This window comes from Trachurus trachurus, assembly GCF_905171665.1.
Source record: "Trachurus trachurus genome assembly, chromosome: 9".
Taxonomy (NCBI): domain Eukaryota; kingdom Metazoa; phylum Chordata; class Actinopteri; order Carangiformes; family Carangidae; genus Trachurus; species Trachurus trachurus.
In genome coordinates this window covers 23,630,364-23,652,321 of record NC_139895.1, presented here as the reverse complement: position 1 = coordinate 23,652,321, position 21,958 = coordinate 23,630,364, and the positions used below count along the sequence as shown (strand labels likewise).

At 41.9% G+C, this 21,958-nt stretch overlaps 1 protein-coding gene across 5 annotated transcripts; it reads left to right on the top strand.

Moving 5' to 3' along the window:
• The first annotated feature begins 606 nt into the window (after positions 1–606).
• On the top strand, positions 607–21,210 carry LOC310990909 (ceramide transfer protein-like). Of its 5 annotated transcripts, none has more exons than XM_083978462.1 (18): positions 607–1,322; positions 1,547–1,681; positions 4,213–4,329; positions 10,515–10,622; positions 10,863–11,001; positions 11,931–12,017; positions 12,163–12,320; positions 14,181–14,273; positions 14,457–14,543; positions 14,689–14,781; positions 15,107–15,184; positions 15,946–16,041; positions 16,684–16,816; positions 16,920–16,990; positions 17,084–17,212; positions 17,454–17,583; positions 19,167–19,304; positions 19,500–21,210. In XM_083978462.1, the coding sequence occupies exons 1-17, from the start codon at positions 1,233–1,235 to the stop codon at positions 19,292–19,294; spliced, it is 1,872 nt and encodes a 623-aa protein (XP_083834588.1). In that variant the 5' UTR covers positions 607–1,232; the 3' UTR covers positions 19,295–19,304; positions 19,500–21,210. The 5 variants fall into 5 exon arrangements, with proteins under 5 accessions (XP_083834588.1, XP_083834590.1, XP_083834587.1 ...); XM_083978464.1 differs by having other exon boundaries at positions 11,928–12,017; positions 14,689–14,703; XM_083978461.1 differs by having other exon boundaries at positions 11,928–12,017.
• Positions 21,211–21,958: the final 748 nt, after the last annotated feature.

The window sequence follows — 21,958 nt, the reverse complement described above, 5'->3', positions numbered from 1 at the left end:
GCATAACTTATCTCAGTGAACTCAGGACTGAGGCGTCATCATTTCATTATGTCCAAAGTACACAGGACACTCAAAGAGATCTTCTGAAAGATAACCAAGCACAAATTACTGTGGCACAGTCTGAAACATGTCGAGCTTGGACTCTATAGCAGCCACACAGCCAGCTTGTCTACGGAGTAAAACTAGGCCAACTGATCACTTCACTCATAGATATATTTAATAAAATTTTGTTTCTGCAGCAAAGCATTCATAGTATTTCATCCGCTTTGAAAATTTAAGTTAAGTTACCAAAACTGAAATGAGATGTTCCGGCATGTGTTCTTTCAAAGTAAATGTTACGTGGCATATATTACATAGAAAAATGACTATAACATGCATATTCATATCTCCGCAGTAAGAAAACATATTGCTCTTCTATATAATTAAATTTTTGTCACGGTTTATGGTTGCACTGCAGTCCCGACATGACAAAGTGAAGCTTTTAATTTGAAGGTACATGTATCTAACTTCCGGTTTGGTTGTACCTGTGTGCAGCTTGACGTCAGTCTCTGTACGTACACAGTAAAGCGTGGCCACAGCTCCCCCCTCCCCTCCCCTCCTCCCCGCTCCAAGCCCACCGGACCTGAATGAAGACAAGCTAGTCAGTCCTCAGCTACGGGCTAACTTAACTGCGGAACTACAACAGCAGCAGCAGCAGCAGCAGCAGCGGTGGTGCAGCTCGTCTCTCGTCGTTTTGCAGACTGGAGTTCAGGCACAGCGTTAACATTAAGGCCTCCTTTTGTCGCTCACTCTTACCGACTGCGGCTACGAGAGCTACAACGAGAGCGGTCACAAGTTTGCTGGTTAAGTTAACGCTAGCTGGTTGCGTCGTTTGACAGCTAACGCTAACTAGCTTAGTCTCATTGGTATTCGACGTCAGTTTCAAAACAAAGCCCGCAAAAACCCGAGAAGTTCAGACTCAGCTGTCACCTCTAAACTAGCTCTAGAAAAAACAAGCTATCTCGGGAAACGACTTTAGATAAATTACGTTAACGCTATCCAGCCGATGTTTTTTGCTTGCTCAGTTAATGCCCAATTAACGTTATTTCGTTGGGGGGTGGGGGGTGGGGGGTTAGGCTAAGTTGAAGAAGCTGTCAGCAGGTTGGACAGCGACGCGTTTTGAACTGATAACTACGTGGCTCTGTCCATAAAAATCAGAGTCAAGTTTATCTTTCTTCCAACCTTGGATTTAAATGTCCGAGAAAAGTTCATCGTCCGGCTCGGATGAGGATGTGGACCCGGAATCTGGGCAGCTGGTGGAGCACGGAGGCGTTTTGAGCAAAGTAAGTGAATTACCGTGAATGTCACAGTGGTTTATGATGCAGAAACAACTTCTAGCTCGGGTGTTTTAGTAACATAGCATTAGTCTGAAACCCAGGCGGACATTTATAATGTGTTAGGACAGCTGGGTTCATTCCTGCAGGTACATCATCACTTACTTTGCCTCAGGATCTGTTTACCGCAGAGTGCAACTAACCTGTCTTGTGTCTCTTGTGTGTGTTAACAGTGGACAAATTACATACACGGATGGCAGGACCGATGGGTCGTGTTGAAAAACAACACTCTGAGCTACTACAAGTCCCAGGATGAACGGGAGTACGGCTGCAGGGGGTCTCTGTGCCTCAGCAAGGCTGTCATCACGGTACGTATTTACTCTGACAGCAGGAAGGGACATTTCTCCCCTGCAGTCTAATGCACAGGTAGATGGCACCGTGAGCGCAGGACCTGGTCACATTTTTACTGAATGAGGATCTCTGAGTGAAACTAACTGTTGAGGAAGTGGCAATGTTTTGATTTTGTCTTCATGTAACCAGCATCTACTTGGACTTGTATTCCTTCAATCCGTGTTGTTCATAGATAAAACAGTAAAGATTAACAAGTAATGAGGCCATTACTAAGATAGCAGGTTCAGATTCAGACTTGTATTTTAGCAGACAAAGGCTCCCAGCAGTCATTGGAGCACACTCCCATCATGGCTCCTCCTGCTTCGTGGCACCTACTGCACAGACTACCTGAATTTAGGCATTCCTACAGTTAAAATGTAAGCTAATAACCATATACTGTAGAGATTGGGCCTGTTCCTCCCTATGCAGGCCTCCCGTTTTGTTGGTGAGATAAGCTGAAATCCCACACCCTGGTTAAATATTCACTGGTCTCTCTGAGCATACCGCCACCAAGTACAGAGGCCAAACAAATGGTCTCACTGTGATTTGTGCAATAGGGATTATATGACTTAACCCTGGATTAAAAAACAGTAACAGGAAAACTTAGTCAAAGTAGTCATTTGAGCAAGCATTACTGTGTTTGTGCAGATCTGAATGGGACTCCACACGCCATTCATAGTGTTGTGTAATTTTGTTATAGGTGCCTAACTTGGAGTGTACACAGTTTAATTACTCAAGCTCACTCATGATTAGACTAATATGACCCACACAGCCACTTGTTACTGCCTCTGTCTTCTTTCTAAAAATCAAAAGCCAGTGCTGTCTAAGGAGCCTGGTCTGGGGAGTCAGGAATGCAGAAACATGCCTCTGCTTCTCTTCTTGCCTAACATCAGTCTGTTGCATATTGTGGAGTTGCAGACACCAGACTGTCCTCCTTGCACAGAGGCAAAATCTGCAGGAAATGTTACTGTCTGAAAATTCCTGTTGTAATTCCTATCGTTCCGAAGATCCGCTATCTCAGACTCTTATTGCATCTCAGCACTAGTGTTTCCTGTTACTTTATACAGAGCACCCTTGAGTGAATAATAATAGTAGGTATTTCTATTTATTGTGTGAGGTAGTGTTTTCTTTCAAATGCAAATCGGTAAGCACTGCAGACCTACCAGGGTAAAGACTGCTCACAGAAGAAAAAAACTAAGTGTTAAATGTCTCTTTTTATAAACTCGGACTGTCAGTGTTTTACTGATTAGCCCTCATCCTTATACTGAAAATGCCACAGTTCTATACAAGGGAAAGAGCCAGGACAGCATGGACAGTAGTGCTTACGCAAGGGGAAAGAAAATGTTCCAGGCAGAATGAAGGAGGTATAAATTGGATTGTAAAGCGGAGGTTTATGGGCCGTGTCTGATACAGCACAGTAAGATAGACTGGTTTCCTCTAACCAGTAATGGCATCATGGCTGGGTACACTTGAGGTTACCACTGCATACCTTCCTTATAGTGAAATTTTGAAACTGTTGGGCATTTTTGATGTTACACCTGTATGGGAGGGAGGGAGGAGAGACTGCAGTAAGGTTATCTCACTGCAATGGAAAAGTCAGGACAAGAGAAAAGCACTCACCCCTTTCAGCATTCCAGATAAACAACTTGTAGAATTTGATACCAGTGTTAAACTGTTGAGACAATGTTGCATAAAGTTATTCAGGCTGACAGTTTGTTTTCAGAGCTGGAGTGTATGTTGCCGTTGTCAGTGGCAGCACATGAGTGTCATTCTGCAAATCTAATTGAACTTAGGCAACATGAGGTTATGTCAGCTGACAGAGCAGCTGTAGTCTCGTCGCTACCGAGGAGAAAGACTCGGGGGATATTCAAGTCACCTGTGTCTTATTTCTCAATAGAAACCTTTGCAAAGCAGATCTCGCCACAGCTGAGTGCAGGGGTTTAAATTCCAGTCACGGAGGAAACGGGGGAAATTCTTGGGTGCACGTGTTTTGGGTGCAGGTCAGTAGGTGGAGCTGGGTGGGGTGCACTGTAGAACGGGGGAGTGAAATAGCTGAAAGATTTGGCCCAATAGTGGAAGGAAAGGTCACGGTGACCCAGGATCAGACAGAGGCACGTTGGAAGAATATCTGTGTTTTTGCACAGCTCTGTTGCGGCTGTGTAGGATTGTGGCTCGAGACAAAATGCATCAGTTTCTAATTAAAATTCCTGTTTATTGTGTGTGGCTGAGGCGTTCTGTGACTTGATTGAATCCATGTGTGTCCAGAATGTGTCACACAAATAGTCAGCCAGTGTCAGAAACAGACAGATGACATGTAGAAGTGTCATAACAGAATTTTTCTCCCCTTTTCCTGAGTGATATTTATTGATTAAGGGAAAATTGTTTCAGAGAATGTTTGCATTTTGCTATTCAAATAAAGACATTTGGATTTGGTGATGGTATTTCCTGACATGACTCATGCACTCTCTGCCTGATGATTATTCATGAGCCCTCTCTTCTTTCTGTGCAGCCTCATGAGTTTGACGAGTGTCGTTTTGACATCAGCGTGAATGACAGTGTTTGGTACCTCAGGGCTGAAGATCCTGAGCACAGACTCCAGTGGATTGAGTCGATAGAGCTGCACAAGGTGAGTAGCACATCTTTCTCTTTTTCTTCAACAGAGATTTTGTGGATCCTCCTGGCTCCTTTTAACATGTTGGCTTGCTTCTCAGACAGACTTTGTTGTGATTCAGAGGAATTTTGCCCAAACTGCAAGAAAGTCAGCTGCATTACAGCCTGGATGCTTGAAACCAGTCCCTGTAGTTTCCACTGTTTTTTATTTTTAAATTTTTATCATTTGCTTGGTGTTTGTCAAGAATTTAAAAACATCTTCCTTTGTCATATGGTGTCAGTCCCATAGGCTGTGATAAATATTGTATTCCTTTTTTGGCTTGCTTGGCTAATCGCCTGCTGTAAGTGTTGTTTTGCTGCATTATTCACCTATTTCAGGTATTTGGGTTCAGTTTTGGGTCGGCACGATTTATGGAACAGACTGGGTGTTATCTGTTTTGTTCGGTGAGCTGGGTGTGGCTGGACAGAGATTCGGACACACATTCACGAACGCACACAGGGCCATTTACCCTGGGAATGTGAGGAATCTGAGGAGTGAGGTGTTGAGGTGGGGGTATCCCCTGTCATCAGATACCAGGCAGCTGCTCATTCTGCCAGGACATCTAGTTAATTTAAGAGTTGTGAAGTAGACTGAGTATGTTGTCATGGTTGTGGTTCATATTGTTAGTGTGTGAAAGGTTGTATTTAGGTGGTTTATGTGTGCAGTGTGTTGGTGACTATTAGTCACTGCTTAAGCGAGCCATTCAGTCAGGAGTTCATTAGGCTGAGGTCTGTAATGCTCTTTGGTTGCTGCAAACATTATTACACAAAGATCACATGTCTTAAACATGTTGAGATAAGGCAGGCCAGATGGGTTTTGTAACTTTATAACAAACAAAGTTGTGGTGTTTTTCCACAACACCACAATGTGCATATAAAACAGAACACTCTGTTTTACTGTAGTTAATTCTTTCAAAGAAAAACTGTGTTCTGTCATACGATAATTCTGTAAAACCATTATTGCATCCATTACTAGATGATGCATCTAGACGTAGTCAACTAAATTAGTTGTTTGGTTTGTATTTGTATATGTGTATATGTAGTTTGTACTATAAGATAGTTAACCATCAGTTCAGTCTTATTTTTCTCTCTTTTCTTATCTTTCTTTCTTAGTTTTTATTGACTTGGTTACACAGTGTTACAAATGTATTTCTACAGTACAGGCAATAAACCTGAGTAATACCAATCATTGTAGTGTTGTATGAAATGTGAGAGAGAGAAAAAAGAAAAAGGTCTGTGTTGTCGCTGCACAAGTGATTTTAGTTATGTAAATTAATAATTTGTCTTCTCACTTGTTTGCCACATTAAAATTGTAGCTGGGAGACCACAGAAAACACACCATGCTTGAGAAAATAATCACTGTCCTGTGAACTCTCATTAGCCCCACTTCTCTGCAAAAACGGTGCCATGGATGGTTTCCGCAGAGCCACTGGGTGTTGGCATGTCGACTTTGTGTGAGTGACTGCAGGTCTCTCGCCCATTAACAACAGTGTGAGAGTATTTCAGGGTTATGTCTGGACTGTGGCCTTCAGTAACCTCACTGGACTAAATTGCTGCACCACCTGCAGCATTGCTGTAGGTGAGTGTGTCAGCACTGCTCCCAGCTGGACACACAGGGACTTGCACCATCCAGTGTTCACTACAGTACTTGTATGCAGATAGTAGACGTTGCGTCAGAGGTTGGACGCTCCAAAATGAATGAACCAGTGTAGCCCACCTCAGGACTGTGTCTATTTTTAGTTATTCTACAGATATTGATAAATAAGATGTACAATATCGTTTTCACGTCCATTTCCAGTGCTGGAAATCTGATTACAAAAGAATAGGTGTAATACACATTCATACACAGGGCTCCAGACTGCCGCTAAATGGGGGCATTTTAAAATTAAAATTAAAATTGAGACAGTGCAAGTACATTTTTCATCTACTTGCACATGTGCAACCAGTATTTATTTTATTTATTTATTTTATCACTGGTGAAATGTGGAAGTGGCGACTCAAAATATCTGAAATCTGTCATTTTCCAGCTTGAGATCAATAAAGTATATCTGTCTATCTATTAACAGTTGTCAGGCCAATGTGTGTGAGGATCATGAATGAAAAGGAATTTACGATTTACAATGTGTGCCCCTAAATTTTTTGCTTGCACTCCTAAAATTTTAAGTCAGGGGTCACTGTGAGTCTGGAGCCCTGATACATACAGCAGCTTCCCAACATAACTGTCATGAAAAATAATATATTTTGAATTGTTACAAGTAATTAAATCTTAAGCTTTCTCCCTAAAGCATTAAGTGACGCTTATAGTTTAACTTTCTGTCTCTTTTAAAGCCCTGGACAGTTGACTCAAGTAGAAACTGGGACAACGTATAACCTTTTAGAATGAACCAACTAAACATTTTTTGAAATGTTGCAAGAAACTATTTGAGGGTTTGTCTTGGTTTCAAAACGATAAAAATGTGGTTAAACGTGGGTTAAACAAGTCACCATTGCAGCATTTAAGTGTTTCTTATGTTACACTTTGTAAATACAAACCACCATCATTTGCCCATTTTACAAAACTAGGCAGTTATTGTTGAGGAAAGGTAAGCAGTTGTTGTGCAAGCCCATTGTGTTTATAACGCGTTGGTGTGTTTGTGTTGGTGGAGGGACATCGTGCTAAATTCTGGGACATTAAGTGCAGCTCCTGATGAATAATGATTTTTTTTTTTAATCGCTTGTTCTCACAGCAACAAAAAATCAAGAGGTACACATTGCTCACAACAGAGAGGACTGTTCCATTCAGTCAGATTCAGAGGGGGTGATATCAGAGGGGAGTGGGGAAAACCCCCTGCACCTATCTGTAGTTTTGACACCGCTTGGTCAGGCTGGATGTTGCTGCAGCCTGAACCCTGCTGGACCAGATCAGATTTCACAAGGGCATGTCAGCATATTGTAATAAGAAGGAATGAAAGGAGAAGGGACAGTGAGGTAGATGGAAGTCAAGCAAAAGCCCCAGACAAATGTTGTTCCCTTCCTCCCACTCTCTCTCTCTCTCTATCTCTATCTCTCTGTTCCTTCTCTCTGTCATAATATACAGTAGGCTGCTTCACTCGCCCACCCTTTTGTACTTCAGTGGTTTATCACACAAACAGCTCCAGACAGCCATAGTCTCTTTCTTTCTCTCTCTCTCTCTAATGCATACAGACATGCATCCTTCATTTCTACCCGTCTCTCGATCTCTTTCCTCCATGCAGACACGCTCAGGCGCGGTTGCTCGCTCAGTAATGGGTTCCGGACAAAGGGAACAACAAGATGAAAAGGTTTCACATATCAGGGTGTGTGGTCTGTTGACACATATTGCAGAACAGCAGGAGTGCATGTAGATGAGTGTCTCTGAGCGCACATGTGTGTCTGCAGAGGAAACGACTGAGAGCAGACCCACTTCGATCTGCCCGAGGAATTACAAGACCCTTCCTCTTGGCTCAGTCCATCTCTTCTTCTTCTTCATCATGGAGCGTCTAGCATCTGCCTCTCCTCTGTCCTCTACGGAGCCATTAACTACTTTTTCTCTTCCTTCTTTCCTTCTTTCTCTCATCACTTCTTTCTATAAGTGATTAGCTAAGCTGGGCCAGTGTAGCGTCTCTTCTCCTCTCCACCACCTCCTCTTCCCTTTTGTTTGTTAGTGAGGTGTGTCCAGGGGAACTGGGACACTGGATTTAAGCCTTAAACATTGGGAGTGTTGGGGGAGCGTCTGGGCCATGTTGGGGGCAGCAAGCTGCCGGGACTGCAGCAGCGTCCTGCTCTGCTTTGGCTGCCGGAATGGCCAAATGGTGGGCTTATAGCATGTTGGCATGCTGCTTTCTCACTGTCACTCACACTGAAGTACTTGTATTTCATCAGTATGCCAGTGTAGTGACATGAATAATTATTCCTTACAGTGAATAAAATACTTATTCTCTGTGCACGTGCATGCAGTTTTTCCACATTAATATTGCTGGTATGCTATCTTTAGCATTGTATTCTACTGCATGCCACTATGTTTTATAAATGAAGCTTAGCTTAGGCTGCATGGGTGTGTGCTGGACTAGCAGCATTTTTAATGAGAAGTAATTCCCTAAACAGCAGTGTGTTTGGATGTGTAGAGCTACTCATTGGTGGTTGCTATGGTCAGTTATTCTACACTCATCACAAAGCTGTGGGCACAAGATGCCATTTCACATGTTTTGTATGAGTGGGTGTTGTTCAGTTTGCATGGTTGTATCATGCAGCTGACCAGGTGCATATAGGCGACTCTCTCAGATTGAGCTTCATCGATTCTTTGCGCTGCTTTGCTTTGCCTCTTGGTCTATCTAAACTATCAATACAGTCATTCTGTTTTCAGCAGTCTGCACTACATGAAATAAACTAAAGCCAATCCAATCCTGACGGAGTTGCAAGATAGTCAGCAACACCACTTTTGGGCCAACATTTTTTATTTACTGTAACTACAGCTGTCATTGTCATGTCTCCGAATTGTTAATCGTGTCAAAAGGTCAACAAGTCGATGTTTGTTAAATGTCTTATTATAGGGACACATGTCTGTGTCACACCAATTTAGTTGAAACCTGAGTGTTGTACAAATACAAGCCAAAAAACAAATAAGCAGTTAAGAAGTAAATTCCTGTGGCAGCGTGGGTAATCAAAACAATATTTGTTGAGCTAAGTATTTTCCCGACCACAAGTCATAGTGTCAAATGTCACTGACTTCCAATATTTTAAATGAACACTCTTGGCACTCAGCTCTGCCACTTGCTTTCCTTTTTGCAGGATTGTGACGGGCCAGTTACAGCCCAGCCGGATAAAAACTAGTACCTTGTTTTTCAACTGACTTGACTTTTGGCTTCCAGTGGCAAATATCTACTTCAATAATCAATCTTTGTATGAGAAAACGCAACAGACTATTAGCTGTAGTGTCCCTTTAGTGATGCCTGTGATTCTAACTTTGTTAATATTGTAAATGTTTAATTATTGTTTAGAATGAGTTGGGTCCATTTTGAGGCTGGAGTTGTCGTATTGTTGAATATAAATCTCTTGTATGGGGTATTCATTGCCATTCGCTTCCACTTCCTATCTTTTATCTGATAAGGATAGTAGCTGATTATAGTGAAATATGACTTGACTTTGGTTTTGGAACTGAATCTCTACTGATTGCATTTATTTCACAGATTGCCTTTATTTCAGATTTTCAACTAAACCCACTGAAGTACTGTGTGATTGGCAGTGTTTTTTTAATCTATGTTAATGCTTAAATGTGTTCTTTAAATCTTAATATCACAGTTTTGTATGAATGTAAACATACTCTGGAAGAGGAAACATGGAGTCGTCTTTAAGATGACCTCCCTTAAACAGTATGCACCATGCTCCCTCCCACACTGATCACCTCCCTCTTCCGTTTGCTCACCGTACTTCTGCATTGCAAACTAACAACAAGATTAGCAAACCGTCTGAGTCATGAGTAACAACAGATGAAAGGCAATTAAATAATCAGCAGGAAAATTAAACATGACACCCAGGCAAATAAATCCAGACTCATAAAACATAACACCAGAATTATGAGTGGGACTGGCGCTCTCCCTTTAACGTAGATGATAACATGTAACAGCTGCATGTGGGACAAAATTTTATTTTTGGGCGGCGGGAGGTCCGACTTAATATAAGTTGGCAAATGCTGCCACACTGCCACTCCTCAATGCCCATTCATTTATCTACGTTATATGTGTGAGACAGGACATTTTATGGCTGTGTAACCCCAGAAAGTCTCAGTCCAGCTCAGACTGGTTCACTCTGGGATACAGTGTAATTTATTTCCACTGTTCCTCAACCACCTAGTATCAGGTCTGTTGAATTGAAAGTGTGTCGACAGACTGTTTGTGTAGGTGTAGGCCCTTGCTCTGGTGCAGCTCAGCGTTACTCAGTGCAGCTGACTGCTAGAATCGATCCCCACTTTTCTCCGTCTCATTGTCTAGTTTGATGAGCAACAGACATTTTTTAATGGTGGTTGTTTAATGTTTCTTTTATGCACTCACAGAACTCTGCTCCACTGTTCTTCCTCCACACACTCTCTGTTTTCCTCTGTCTCTTCCCATCTTCATCATACCCACTCATTCCTCCATTCTGTCCCTTTGTCTCTTGTCTGGATTACAGGCCGAGTCTGGTTATGGTTCAGAAACCAGCCTGAGGCGTCATGGTTCCATGTTGTCCCTCACCTCCGCAGCCAGTGCCTTGTCTGCCACGTCCACGTCCTCCTTCAAGGTAAACACAAAGCATGGTCACAGTTTATTGATTGAGTTGAAAGATGATATTATAAATCATGCCGGCTATATAGTATCTGTGTTGTGTCGGTGTTGTTGTTTTTATATATAATATATAATCACCTTTGCTTATGGTTGAAATAACAAAACAGAAATGACTCTTTTCTCTGACAAGAGACCAATTGACCAATTTTCTTTTCCTGCTGTTTGCATCTCTGCACTTCTCTTCCTCTCTGCACAGAAGGGGCACAGGTTGCGTGAGAAGCTTGCAGAAATGGAAACCTTTCGAGACATTCTGTGCAGACAAGTAGACACCCTGCAGAAATACTTTGACTCCTGTGCTGATGTTGTCTCCAAAGATGAATTTCAGAGAGACCGAGGTAACATGTAGTATAAATACACTTTTAATGCTTCTCATATCATTGTCAAATATTTAGTTTAAATGGATCTAGATTTGTTTTAAATGGGCCCTGCTTGATGCAAACAAATCTGATATAGAGTAGTGTTGACATGTTTGAGGATAAATTAGTCTTGATATTTACTGGCTATGGAAAGAGATGGGAATGTTTTTTTCACTTGGTTCATGTCGTATGAGAATTGATGGCGAGTGGTTAGAAATACACTTTGAGAATCAAGGCACTCTGTGAGTTGTTTAGTCTTGAGGCAGTAGCTTTGATCTAAGCACACAATATAATTTTATGCTGCAAGGAGTCTCTCAGTTAAAATAATCACAAAAGTCACCACCTCAAAAATAGTCTGACATGTGTCATGTGTCATTTTCTTCACCATCACTGCAGTTAGGATTTCCTCTGTGTTGATCAGGAGCTTTTTACTGGGAGCCAAATTATCTGCAGAGGTCTCCTCCTCTCCAAAACCAACAGACCCTGTGATTAAATCCAGTAAAAATTTCGACAGTTTCACATTAAAAATCTGCATTTCTCAGGAATTGTTTGGCAGACAGAGAACATTTCTGCCGCCAGAATTTTTTCAGCCTGTTTCACTGACAACTTAAGATCCTAGTCTGCAGTGAGTAATACACTTCTTCGGGTTCCAGGATCTAGAAAGTGAATTGCAAAATTGTGGCCTTAAATTGCATAAATCTTACCACAGCACTAAGGGAGGATATGACTCAATTGATGAGTAAATAAATGATATGGTCCTTTCTAAATCTAAAATGTACAGTATGTATGTTTTGAAATGTTAAATGTTATAGTCTTAGCTGTATGTACAGGTTTAATTAATGCCATTTTGTATTGTGGTTATAGGATAGTAGACAGATCTAAAGCTTCTGCTGTTTTCTTACCAGAAGTCGAGGAGGACGAAGATGACTTTCCTACCACTACAAGACCTGACGCCGGTGAATATAATCACAACAACAATGGCAGCAAAGAGAAATGTGAGTTTATACTGTCACATTCTTCACTTCATTTGCAGATATGTGTGAAAAAACACATAATTACTGATTCATTTAAAATGTGAAAAGTTAGAAGAAAGTCACGAGGCAGCTCTGAACAGTCTTTTCATGTTTGTGCCTGCACCAGTGTTTCCCCCTGCCAGCCCCAAAGGGATCAACGGGATCGACTTCAAGGGGGAGGCCATCACCTTCAAGGCCACGACAGCAGGGATCCTCTCTACCTTGTCCCACTGCATCGAGCTGATGGTCAAACGTGAGGACAGCTGGCAGAAAAGACTGGACAAGGTCTGCTCCTGCACTCTGCGCACAGTGAACAAAATAAATAGCGCCCTCAGAGCGTGAAGTGTCACGTGAATAATAGTCGTCTTCCTGAGTGGGCGTGCTAGCTGCATGTTAAGCGACACAGGCTAAGAAACTAATTGTCACCCTGCGTTGTTTTGAGGAGTTTGTCCTTGTGACCAAGAGTTGATGTTTTGGCCTCTGTCCCTCAGGTGACGAGCATGTGGTGCAATATTCTGCTAGCCACGTCGTCAAGTCATCTTTGTAGTCTACGAGAACAGTCATGTTGATGGGGAATATACTGTTTATGCTTTACAAAATATACATCTCTATTAATGACAAGATTAGGCATTCCTTGGGATGTATTTAAATCTGCTTCTAGTCCCTATTCTTAAACTCTCAGGTTAGGTTGTGGAACACGTAACAGTTGTCAGTCTTTATTTATTCCACATTTATATGGGCATATTTATTTGGTAACTCAACAGTAGCAGATTTGTTGTTGTTGTAGTCTCGGTATATTTTTTGTGGGAAATGTTATCTAGACTTCATGAAATGTTTCTGTAGCAAGGTATTTCACAGTAGTTCCTTGTTCAACTCAAAAGCTGGTCAAAAATCAGTGTTCAGTCCGCACTTTTTCAGATGACTGAAAACAAGTTTATTACTGGGTTCAGCTGTTTCAGAGGTGATCATATAAAACAGCTTCATCGAATCTCATATTAACCGGTATAGAACCAGCTGGCAGACTTTCCTGCCAGAGGCATAAATGCACCTGTTGGTAATAATGGGCTTCAACCACTTTGAGTTATTGGAATTCCCACAACACCTTTTTTTTTACCATCCATAGCTTTTTATTGTATCTAGAGAGCACTCTGTAGATCTCAGCTCTGTAGAGTTGCACATGCACCCTGGTCAGCTGATGTTGTCAAACCAGTTTCTTACCATTTTTTTCTTTGTGTGCAAAGGCGGGCTGCCCAACCCTAAAACTTACAAAAGCCGGCTAGCTCTCTCAGTCAGCTTGAAGTGAAACTACCTCACTCTTATCTGTGTGTGGTTATGTGTGTTAAGTTAAGTTGCCAATGTGGTATAGGGGAATAGAGATAGTTTCAGAGCACACACTTAAAAGGACCGAGACACAACCGGACCTGGACAGAAAGTTAGTTAGAAAATGACTACTCGGACTTCATGGCGTAATTTATGGAAACCCTCGCTACAAAGGAGGACGGAGCTGCTCACATGCCAGACACAGAAGTGGATACCATTACAGACGGGCAGCCGTTTCTTTACAGTAGGTCACTGTCTGTTACACACAGCTGACGGCAAGATCACTTCCTATTTATTTAATCTGGGAAGTATTGTATGTCCACACCTCTTTCCTTTCAGTGTTCTATGGAGAGCACAATTGATTTGTATTACTGTATACTTTTACTCATATTTACTTAAGTTCACTTGCTTTCTCTTACACCAGTGTGGATAAACTCCGTCTGAAATGTGAACAAAGTGAAGTCTTCTCTGCAAATTTTTCTTGATTCATTTGCTCACATGAAGAGACAAAATGCTCAGGCTGGTTTGTTGGGTTTCCTTTGCTTTTCAGTCATAGATAATGAATACAGTAGGTTTTGAACTGAACTGAAGTTCTCTATTGTACTTGTGGTTCATTTGTGGGAGGTGTGTTGTTTTGCCTCTGGCAGGGAATGAGACATTAGGTAAAACCTGTTTGAGTGCGTACACAGTGTTGATGTAGTGGGTTTGCCAAACTGTTTGTGACATGCAGACCTCTCTTCTCTCCTTTATTTCTTTTTATTTTTTACTTTTTTTTGTAAACTCTTATCATAACTGTACTACACTTTTCCGTGTGTGTGTGTGCAGGAGTTGGAGAAGAGGAGGAGGGTAGAAGATGCCTACAAGTCTGCGATGCATGAACTGAAGAAAAAGTCACACTACGGAGGCCCGGACTATGAGGCAAGATGAACTAGACAAACCCTAATGGAGCAGAACCTGCTTGATAAACCACAGGAGGATATTTTCTTGAATTCATCCAATGACTCCTTACATGTGCATTTTAATCAGTTTAATCACTCGGGCTGTTCCCTCAGTATTGTCATAATTCTTACAGTGTTGTTATGCGTTGTTTCATCTCAACAGGAGGGGCCAAACAGTCTGATCAATGAGGATGAGTTCTTTGATGCGGTGGAGGCAGCACTGGACAGACAAGACAAGATAGAAGAGCAGGTGGGATGAAAACTGCACAATAAAACTGTCCTGCACAGTTCAACCATACATTTAATGTTGAAGGAATATTGAAAGTTTCTTATTCCTCACTGCCTTTTTGTTCTCTATTTACCATCTACTCTGTCTTCTTCTCTGTGTCCCTCAGTGCCAGTCAGAGAAGGTTAGGATATCTCAGTCTTCCTCAGTCACATCTGGAGACGCCTACTCCACCATCGGCACACACAGATTGGCCAACAAGGTGCTCAACACATTCCCCATAATCCCTTTCTTGTACAACTGTGTTTCTATCTTACTTAATTTAAGGGTGCAAGTTGCTCCTCTTTTCTAAAACTCTTTCTTACAACCTGTGTGACCTGTCTGTAAAGCTTTTTGGTTTTTTTTTTCTCAAAACTTTCAGCAAATCAGTTTGTGCTTCTTGCCATATTTCCAGAGCTTAAATAATATCCTGAAATGAAATGCTACTTGGGCAGGTTGATTGTGTGCTTTGGTCTGCTTGGGTGGCACCTTTTTCAGTTTTGTTCCTTACCTCTCTCCCTTTTCTGAATGCTCTGTCTGCGGTACAGCTCCGTAGCCATTCTTCTTCCCTGTCTTCCACTGAGCTCCTCAGTGCTTTGGATGATGTGCACAGATTCAGCGCTCAGGTACTGTATGAGGTTGACAGAGGGCAACTTTATCTGCAAACGCCTACTGCTTTTCACCACAGTCAGACACTATGAGCAGATAGATGGACAATGTCTACTAACCACTGTCTTTAGGATTTCACATACATTTTCCATGTGTTTCAATAGATTTCTACATCAAACTCATTGTTATTATAATATTACATGATGCACTAGGACAAAGAAATTCAACAAGACAAATTGAGATTCCTGGAGTGACAAACAGTTTGTCTTCATCGCACAACAGCTGCCCTTTTTCCACTTAAAAGTCCCATGCTGCATGGTTACAATCTAGTCCTCACTTCACACAGTCCTCCACAGCATGCACAGGCATGAATCAAGACCGTCTACACACTGTTTTCTTTAGGCATTATTGGGATGTTGAATAACACCTGCAAGCAGGATCATGTGTTAAATATTTACTTACTTGCTGCTCAGTGGCTAATAAATTTGCTTAAGGAATTCCTAAGATTCTGAAAGAGAAATATTTTTTTCTTTGTTTGCCTCGGATGATGGTATCAAACCTCTGTAATGAAATATCTGCAGGTACACAGATGTGCAGACTTCTCTAGACTGTAAATCATTAAACTTGAGCGGATCACGCCGGATGCGATGTGGTCCACTTCTCCCTGAGCTGCATCCAGTTTCATCCAGTTTCAAAGCATGAGAGACTCCTTGACTTAGGTAAATAACAGAAAGACACTGACAAACATGAATTTAATCAATGTCTGTCTTTCTCTCAGGTGGAGGAGATGGTGCAGAATCATATGACCTACTCTCTTCAGGATGTGGGTGGAGATGCCAACTGGCAGCTGGTAATAGAAGAAGGAGAGATGAAGGTGAGTCTAGAGGAGAGCGGCTGCTTATGAATCATTTTCCCTGTTTGAAAGCTGTGAATATTTAAATACTCTTTGATGTATCAATACACAGTTGCTTTTTTAAAAAACAAAGAAAGGGAAAATGTATTAGCTTAAAGTAATCATGTGACAATGAAAAAATTATCTTAAAAATGAGTTATCAGTACTTGAATAAACCATTAAGCCTCTGTTTACTGTTTGAACAGCTGTCAGTCATTGGTAGCATTAAAGGGGACATATTATGGAAATATCACTTTTTGAAGGCTCTTTAACATATGTTTGGGTGTTTGTCTTGCCTGTCAGCCCCCAAACTGCGAGAATTGACAAAAAAAATCTGTAATGTGCAGGCTCCCTAGGTTAAAATCCATGTGGATTTATGAGCTGTTCCCTCAGATGTCTTCCAGTGAACTAGCTTTCGAATTTGCATAACCCCGCTCCTACCTGGTGCCAGTAGAGTGGGTGGGGTGGGGCAAGCAGCGGTTCATTTGCATTTAAAGTGACAGTCTCTGAAACCAGCCGTTCTGAATAGGGCTGTTTTGAGCGGATGAAAAGAGAGCGGTGATGTTTGATGCTTGGGGTATTTTAAGTACCTGTGTTTCTCACTGTCTGCACTGTGTGGAACAGGTGTACAGGAGGGAGGTGGAGGAGAACGGTATCGTCCTGGATCCTCTCAAAGCTACACATTCTGTGAAGGGGGTGACGGGACACGAGGTCTGCCACTACTTCTGGGACACAGACGTCCGAATGGACTGGGAGAGTGAGTCCACTATTTCTGAAGTTCTGAAGGCAATGTCAAACCAGTGCTGTTTAATTGTCTCTGTTGTTACTGTCATGAACTGACTGAACTCGTCCTCCCTCAGCCACCATTGAAAATTTCAACGTGGTGGAAAAGCTCTCCGATAACGCCGTCATTGTTTACCAGACACACAAGGTAAATTGACCTCATGCTGGTTTTAAACATCTTTTCACATTTGACCAGTAGGTTGACCTGCCAGTTTGACGAATGCCTCTGGTTGTGTTTCAGAGAGTGTGGCCCGCCTCTCAGAGAGATGTCCTCTATTTGTCGGCCATCAGGAAGATCATGGCAACAAATGAAAATGATCCTGACACGTGGCTGGTCTGCAACTTTTCTGTGGACCACAACAATGCCCTTGTAAGATGACAACATTACACTTGGTCGTCCTGCTCGGTCCTTTATTTACACACTGTGATTAGATTAGGATTCATTACACCATGTTGCTACACATACCCTTCAGTCAAACAACACTTTGTGTATAGCTCCCATTCTGAGGGTAAAAGGATGAAAGGATAGTTCGCCCCTGTCAAATCTGCTACAGGGAGATTTGTGGCAGCTTGGGGATTATTTATATTTTATGTTTTTGTTTTACTTTCAGCCCACAAACCGGTGTGTTCGTGCCAAAATCAATGTTGCCATGATCTGCCAAACGCTGGTCAGCCCGCCAGAGGGTGACAAAGAGATCAGCAGAGACAACATCCTTTGTAAGATAACCTACGTTGCCAATGGTAAGTCAGTGTTTAATACCCCAGGCGAGGGTGGGAGCCAGCAAAACAAAGTAATCCTATCATCATCAATCTAACTGTAATCTACCTAAAAGTGCCATAGGGATTGTAGTCATTAGACCAGGGGTTCATATCAAGGGCCATTTCAATTTTTATAAAGTCCTATTATGAACACATAACTAGGGATGAAAAAAAAAGACAAAAAAAAGTCTATAGCTGCTGTCGCTTTGAAATAATTTCACTTTGTCGGGCGCGAGCAGCTCTGCAGCGGCTACAAGGTACTCCTTCACGAACTCTCCTTCAGCATGAGGTTTCAGCTTCGTGGCTATTAATTCACTCACCACAAAACTTGCTCGCGTAATATTCTCTCTGTCAGTCTGTGGTCGTGTGAAAGCTGCTTGTTGAGCACCCAAACTCCGACGAAGAGCGTTCATTTTATCCGAACACATTTGTCCTCTCAAATCGTCGAGTTCAGCATGTTTCGAGCTGTAATGGCGCTCGACATTTGCCTTTTTCATCACCGCCAGCGCCTCGCCACAAACTAGGCACACTGGCTTGCCTTTCACTTCAACAAAGAAAAAGTCATTTGTCCATTTTTCCTGGAATACGCGGCATTCTGCGTCCACCCAGACCACCTTCCTTTTCTTGACAGTCGCCATGATGCATCACTTGTCATGTGTCAATCACTCCGGCCCAATGCAATGACACGTACATCACATGCTGTATTCACTGACCCTGACCTTGACTCGGACATAGGACATAGCCGTCTGTTTCTCTCAGAAAACTAATGGCTGGCGATATATTTTTTCCTGATTTTTTTATTTATTCATATATGCATGTATGAAAATATAAGTATTGCATTGCGGGCCAGTTGAAATGGGCCGGACGTTCCCCACCCCTGCTATAGACAGTCCATATGAATACCGGTATAAAAAAACACTGAAAGATTACTGAGGAGAAATGAATGAAATCATTGATTATATAATTTTAAACTATTGGATTCAGGCTAATGCACTGGCAAGCTATTAAAGAGAATATACGTATATATTTTGTTCATTTTAGCCAAATAAAGCAGTTCAACTGTCACATCCACCTAAACACGAACAATTTACAGATTTCCCTTGTTAATTCATAACATCCTTTCATCAGCCAGTGGTTCTGCTAATTGTTCTGTACAGCTGCTAGCAGACAGCGGATGCAGTCTGTGTGTGTGTGTGTGTGTGTGTGTGTGTGTGTGTGTGTGTGTGTGTGTGTGTGTGTGTGTGTGTGTGTGTGTGTGTGTGTGTGTGTGTGTGTGTGTGTGTGTGTGTGTGTGTGTGTGTGTGTGTGTGTGTGTGTGTGTGTGTGTGTGTGTGTGTGTGTGTGTGTGTGTGTGTGTGTGTGCCTTTAAGGAGATTGTGACTTTGCATTGCAGGAGGAATCCCAAACCGGTCTATTGTTAGAGAAGTTTACCCCTCTTTTTCCCACTAGAGGGCCCCCTAGGCCACAGTCTGTGCACTGAATCTGGGGCTATGACTTAATAGTTTTATCATGAGTTAACACACAATGTACAGTCTGCTGATAATGTTTCCTCTGTGTGGCTGCAGTAAACCCAGGAGGTTGGGCTCCAGCCTCAGTCCTCAGAGCTGTGGCCAAGAGAGAATATCCCAAGTTCCTCAAACGCTTCACCTCCTACGTCCAGGAGAAAACTGCTGGGAAGCCCATCCTCTTCTGAACACAAAGAGGTAAGCAGGAACTCAAACACATCTTGTTTAAGAAGTGAGAAAGCAACCGAAGCACTGGATTTGAGCGCTGCTGCTTACACTGTGGATGGAGATATCGCTGAGCTGCTGCTGATCTGTCACTCTGAGCCTGGAGTGATAGCTGTTATGTTCATCTCTGATGCATTGACTTTAAATCTTGTGACTTTGTTGTTTCAGGTGTGCGTAGGGCCTAGTCGCCCACTGGAGAGACTACATAGTTCATTGTTGAACAGGCTGTCGATGACTACACGACCCATTCACTTGACAATTCGAAGGTGTTTTGAGACTACAACAGGCAGGAGACCATATCATCCACAGTGCACCTGCTTGTAGAGGAGACGGGTTTTACAGCTTTAATCCATCAGTAGTTCTCATCCCAGCCACATTATAATGGCTTAACACCATCTGTTGGTCATGGGTACATTTGTATGTAAATTCAAGAGTTTCCTAAGTGGTTTTTGAATTGTTGTTAACGATTATTTGCTTTTTTTGTAAATTGTTTTGTACATTTCTTATGATTACATACTTCTTGACTTTTTTGGGGGGTTTGCTTTAATCACTAGTATTACAGCTACTTGTTTCGCTGCTGCTAAAGTAACTACCATGAGTGAGGACAGTAGATAATTGACAGGAAAAGCATTGATGAGGTGTGGTACAGTGTCTCCTCTTTCTTGCCTTCTCCTGTCCCTCTAGTGATGACTTCTCTGCAGTTTGATGGAGGGTCAGAGCCTAAAGCTTTGAAATCTTTATATTTCTAGATTGTTATAAAGTAGCTTTTGGAGAGCACCATGGACACAATGTATTGTACAGAGAAAACAGACTAAGTTTTCAGTTAGTTTACCAATGTGAGAAATGTGAATTGACTGTTAAAACGCTTGAATTTGATGACTGTAATGGGCCAAGGAAACCCAAAGTGGGAGATGAAGAGTCGAATTAACTCATGTTCAACAATATTTTTTCTCATAGTCAAACTGATAATAATTGGATTAGGGATGCAGTTGACTGTGGTCTGTATGGTCTAATGTCTAATGTCAGTGCGTGTCCGTCTTGAATCTTCACGTCATGCACAGTTAGTGACATGTTTCCTAATGACCAGCTGTAGTGACTGATAATCGATCCTTTCTCTCGCTGAGAGATGGATACATTTCGCACACCCTCTCGTTTCCCTCACTATTTTCAGTCCCTGATGAGAAGAACATCTGTCCGGCCACGAGATTGAATTGTAAATAAGTTCTGCTGCCACTCAGCAGGATAAGATAAAGTTGTCAAATGCTGAGCTGGACGTCATTCACTCCCTACATTCTCAGTCATCCTCGTAACATTACATTTCAACACGCCACACTACAGTGCAGTGGCCTCCCGCCCTTTGACTGATCAACTACCCCCAGAATGCCTTAGACACCAGGGTGAACCCTAAAAATAACCCATCCTGGCTTTCTCTACTGTACAGCCACCAGATGTGCATTTATCAACACAGAAATGAAGCTGGGGGAGGGAGGGAGGGAGAAGGGAGGGGAGGGGGGGTTCAGCATTTCACATCATCTTACCTCAAGATTTATATTTACTCTAGATTGTGTTAAATGCCATCAAAAGTTGGGAGTTTTGCAATCAGTGGATCTGCATGCTTAAAAATGTAACCATCAGACCTTCAGTCTAAGAGGTCAGAGGTCAGGAAGGATCGGGATAATTGTTTTTGCTGATGATTACAAGAGCTAGATCTATGAGCAATGTCAGCTGAAGAATGCATTTAGTGTTTTTAATTTTGATATTTTGTCAGTAATCTACACACTTTGTATATTTCTAAGTTGTACATCAGAAGTGTTATTATTTGCACTAAATGTAATGCAATTTGACAATGTTCTGTAAATTAAAATTGTTACACAACAGAGTCAGGTGTGTTTTGTGATTAATGATGCATAGGTACACAGCAGTGATGTCATACAGCTTCGGGTGGTAAACACAGGTAGACACTTGAGTTTTTAGCAGTTTATTTATATGAGTCTCTTCTATATATAAATATGCATTGTCTTTACATTCAGCGATTAAAGTTTTTTTTTCAGCAAATGGTAAAATATTGAGATTTACATAAATTAAGTCTCAACTGACGTGTGATCGTGGAATTCAACATTTATAGTTGGATATGGTCTTGAAGAAGAGGTATCAGACGGCTTCTAAGTGTAGGATGCGTGTCTCATAACTTCTTGAAGAGGACACACTTATTCAGTATCAAAGGATATCCTGAGTAAAAGCATCTTCAGTCGTGACGCAAACCTCACAAAACTAGTAGCTCCACATCAAAAATGATCTACAAAGTTCCTTCAATGTCTCTGTACATGTAGTATCAATGACTTACAGAGGTGTGCATTTGTAGAGTAGAAAGAGGAGGAAAAAAATAAAAGTGCATATTCACACATCGAAATCTGTGCTCATGTCAGGTAGCCCACCCACATAAGCGACGTCCTCAGAGAAAAATATTTCTTGCAGTTATAACGAATGTCAAAAGTGCCTTTTCAAGAGGGAGTGCACTGTCACTCCACTCTGTTCCGCTTCATCCAAGAGCTAGTAACTGTCTTTTCTCTCATCTTCTTCCAGCCGCCCTCGGCCGGGGCTTCAGGTCCGTGTCAGGAAACGGGTTA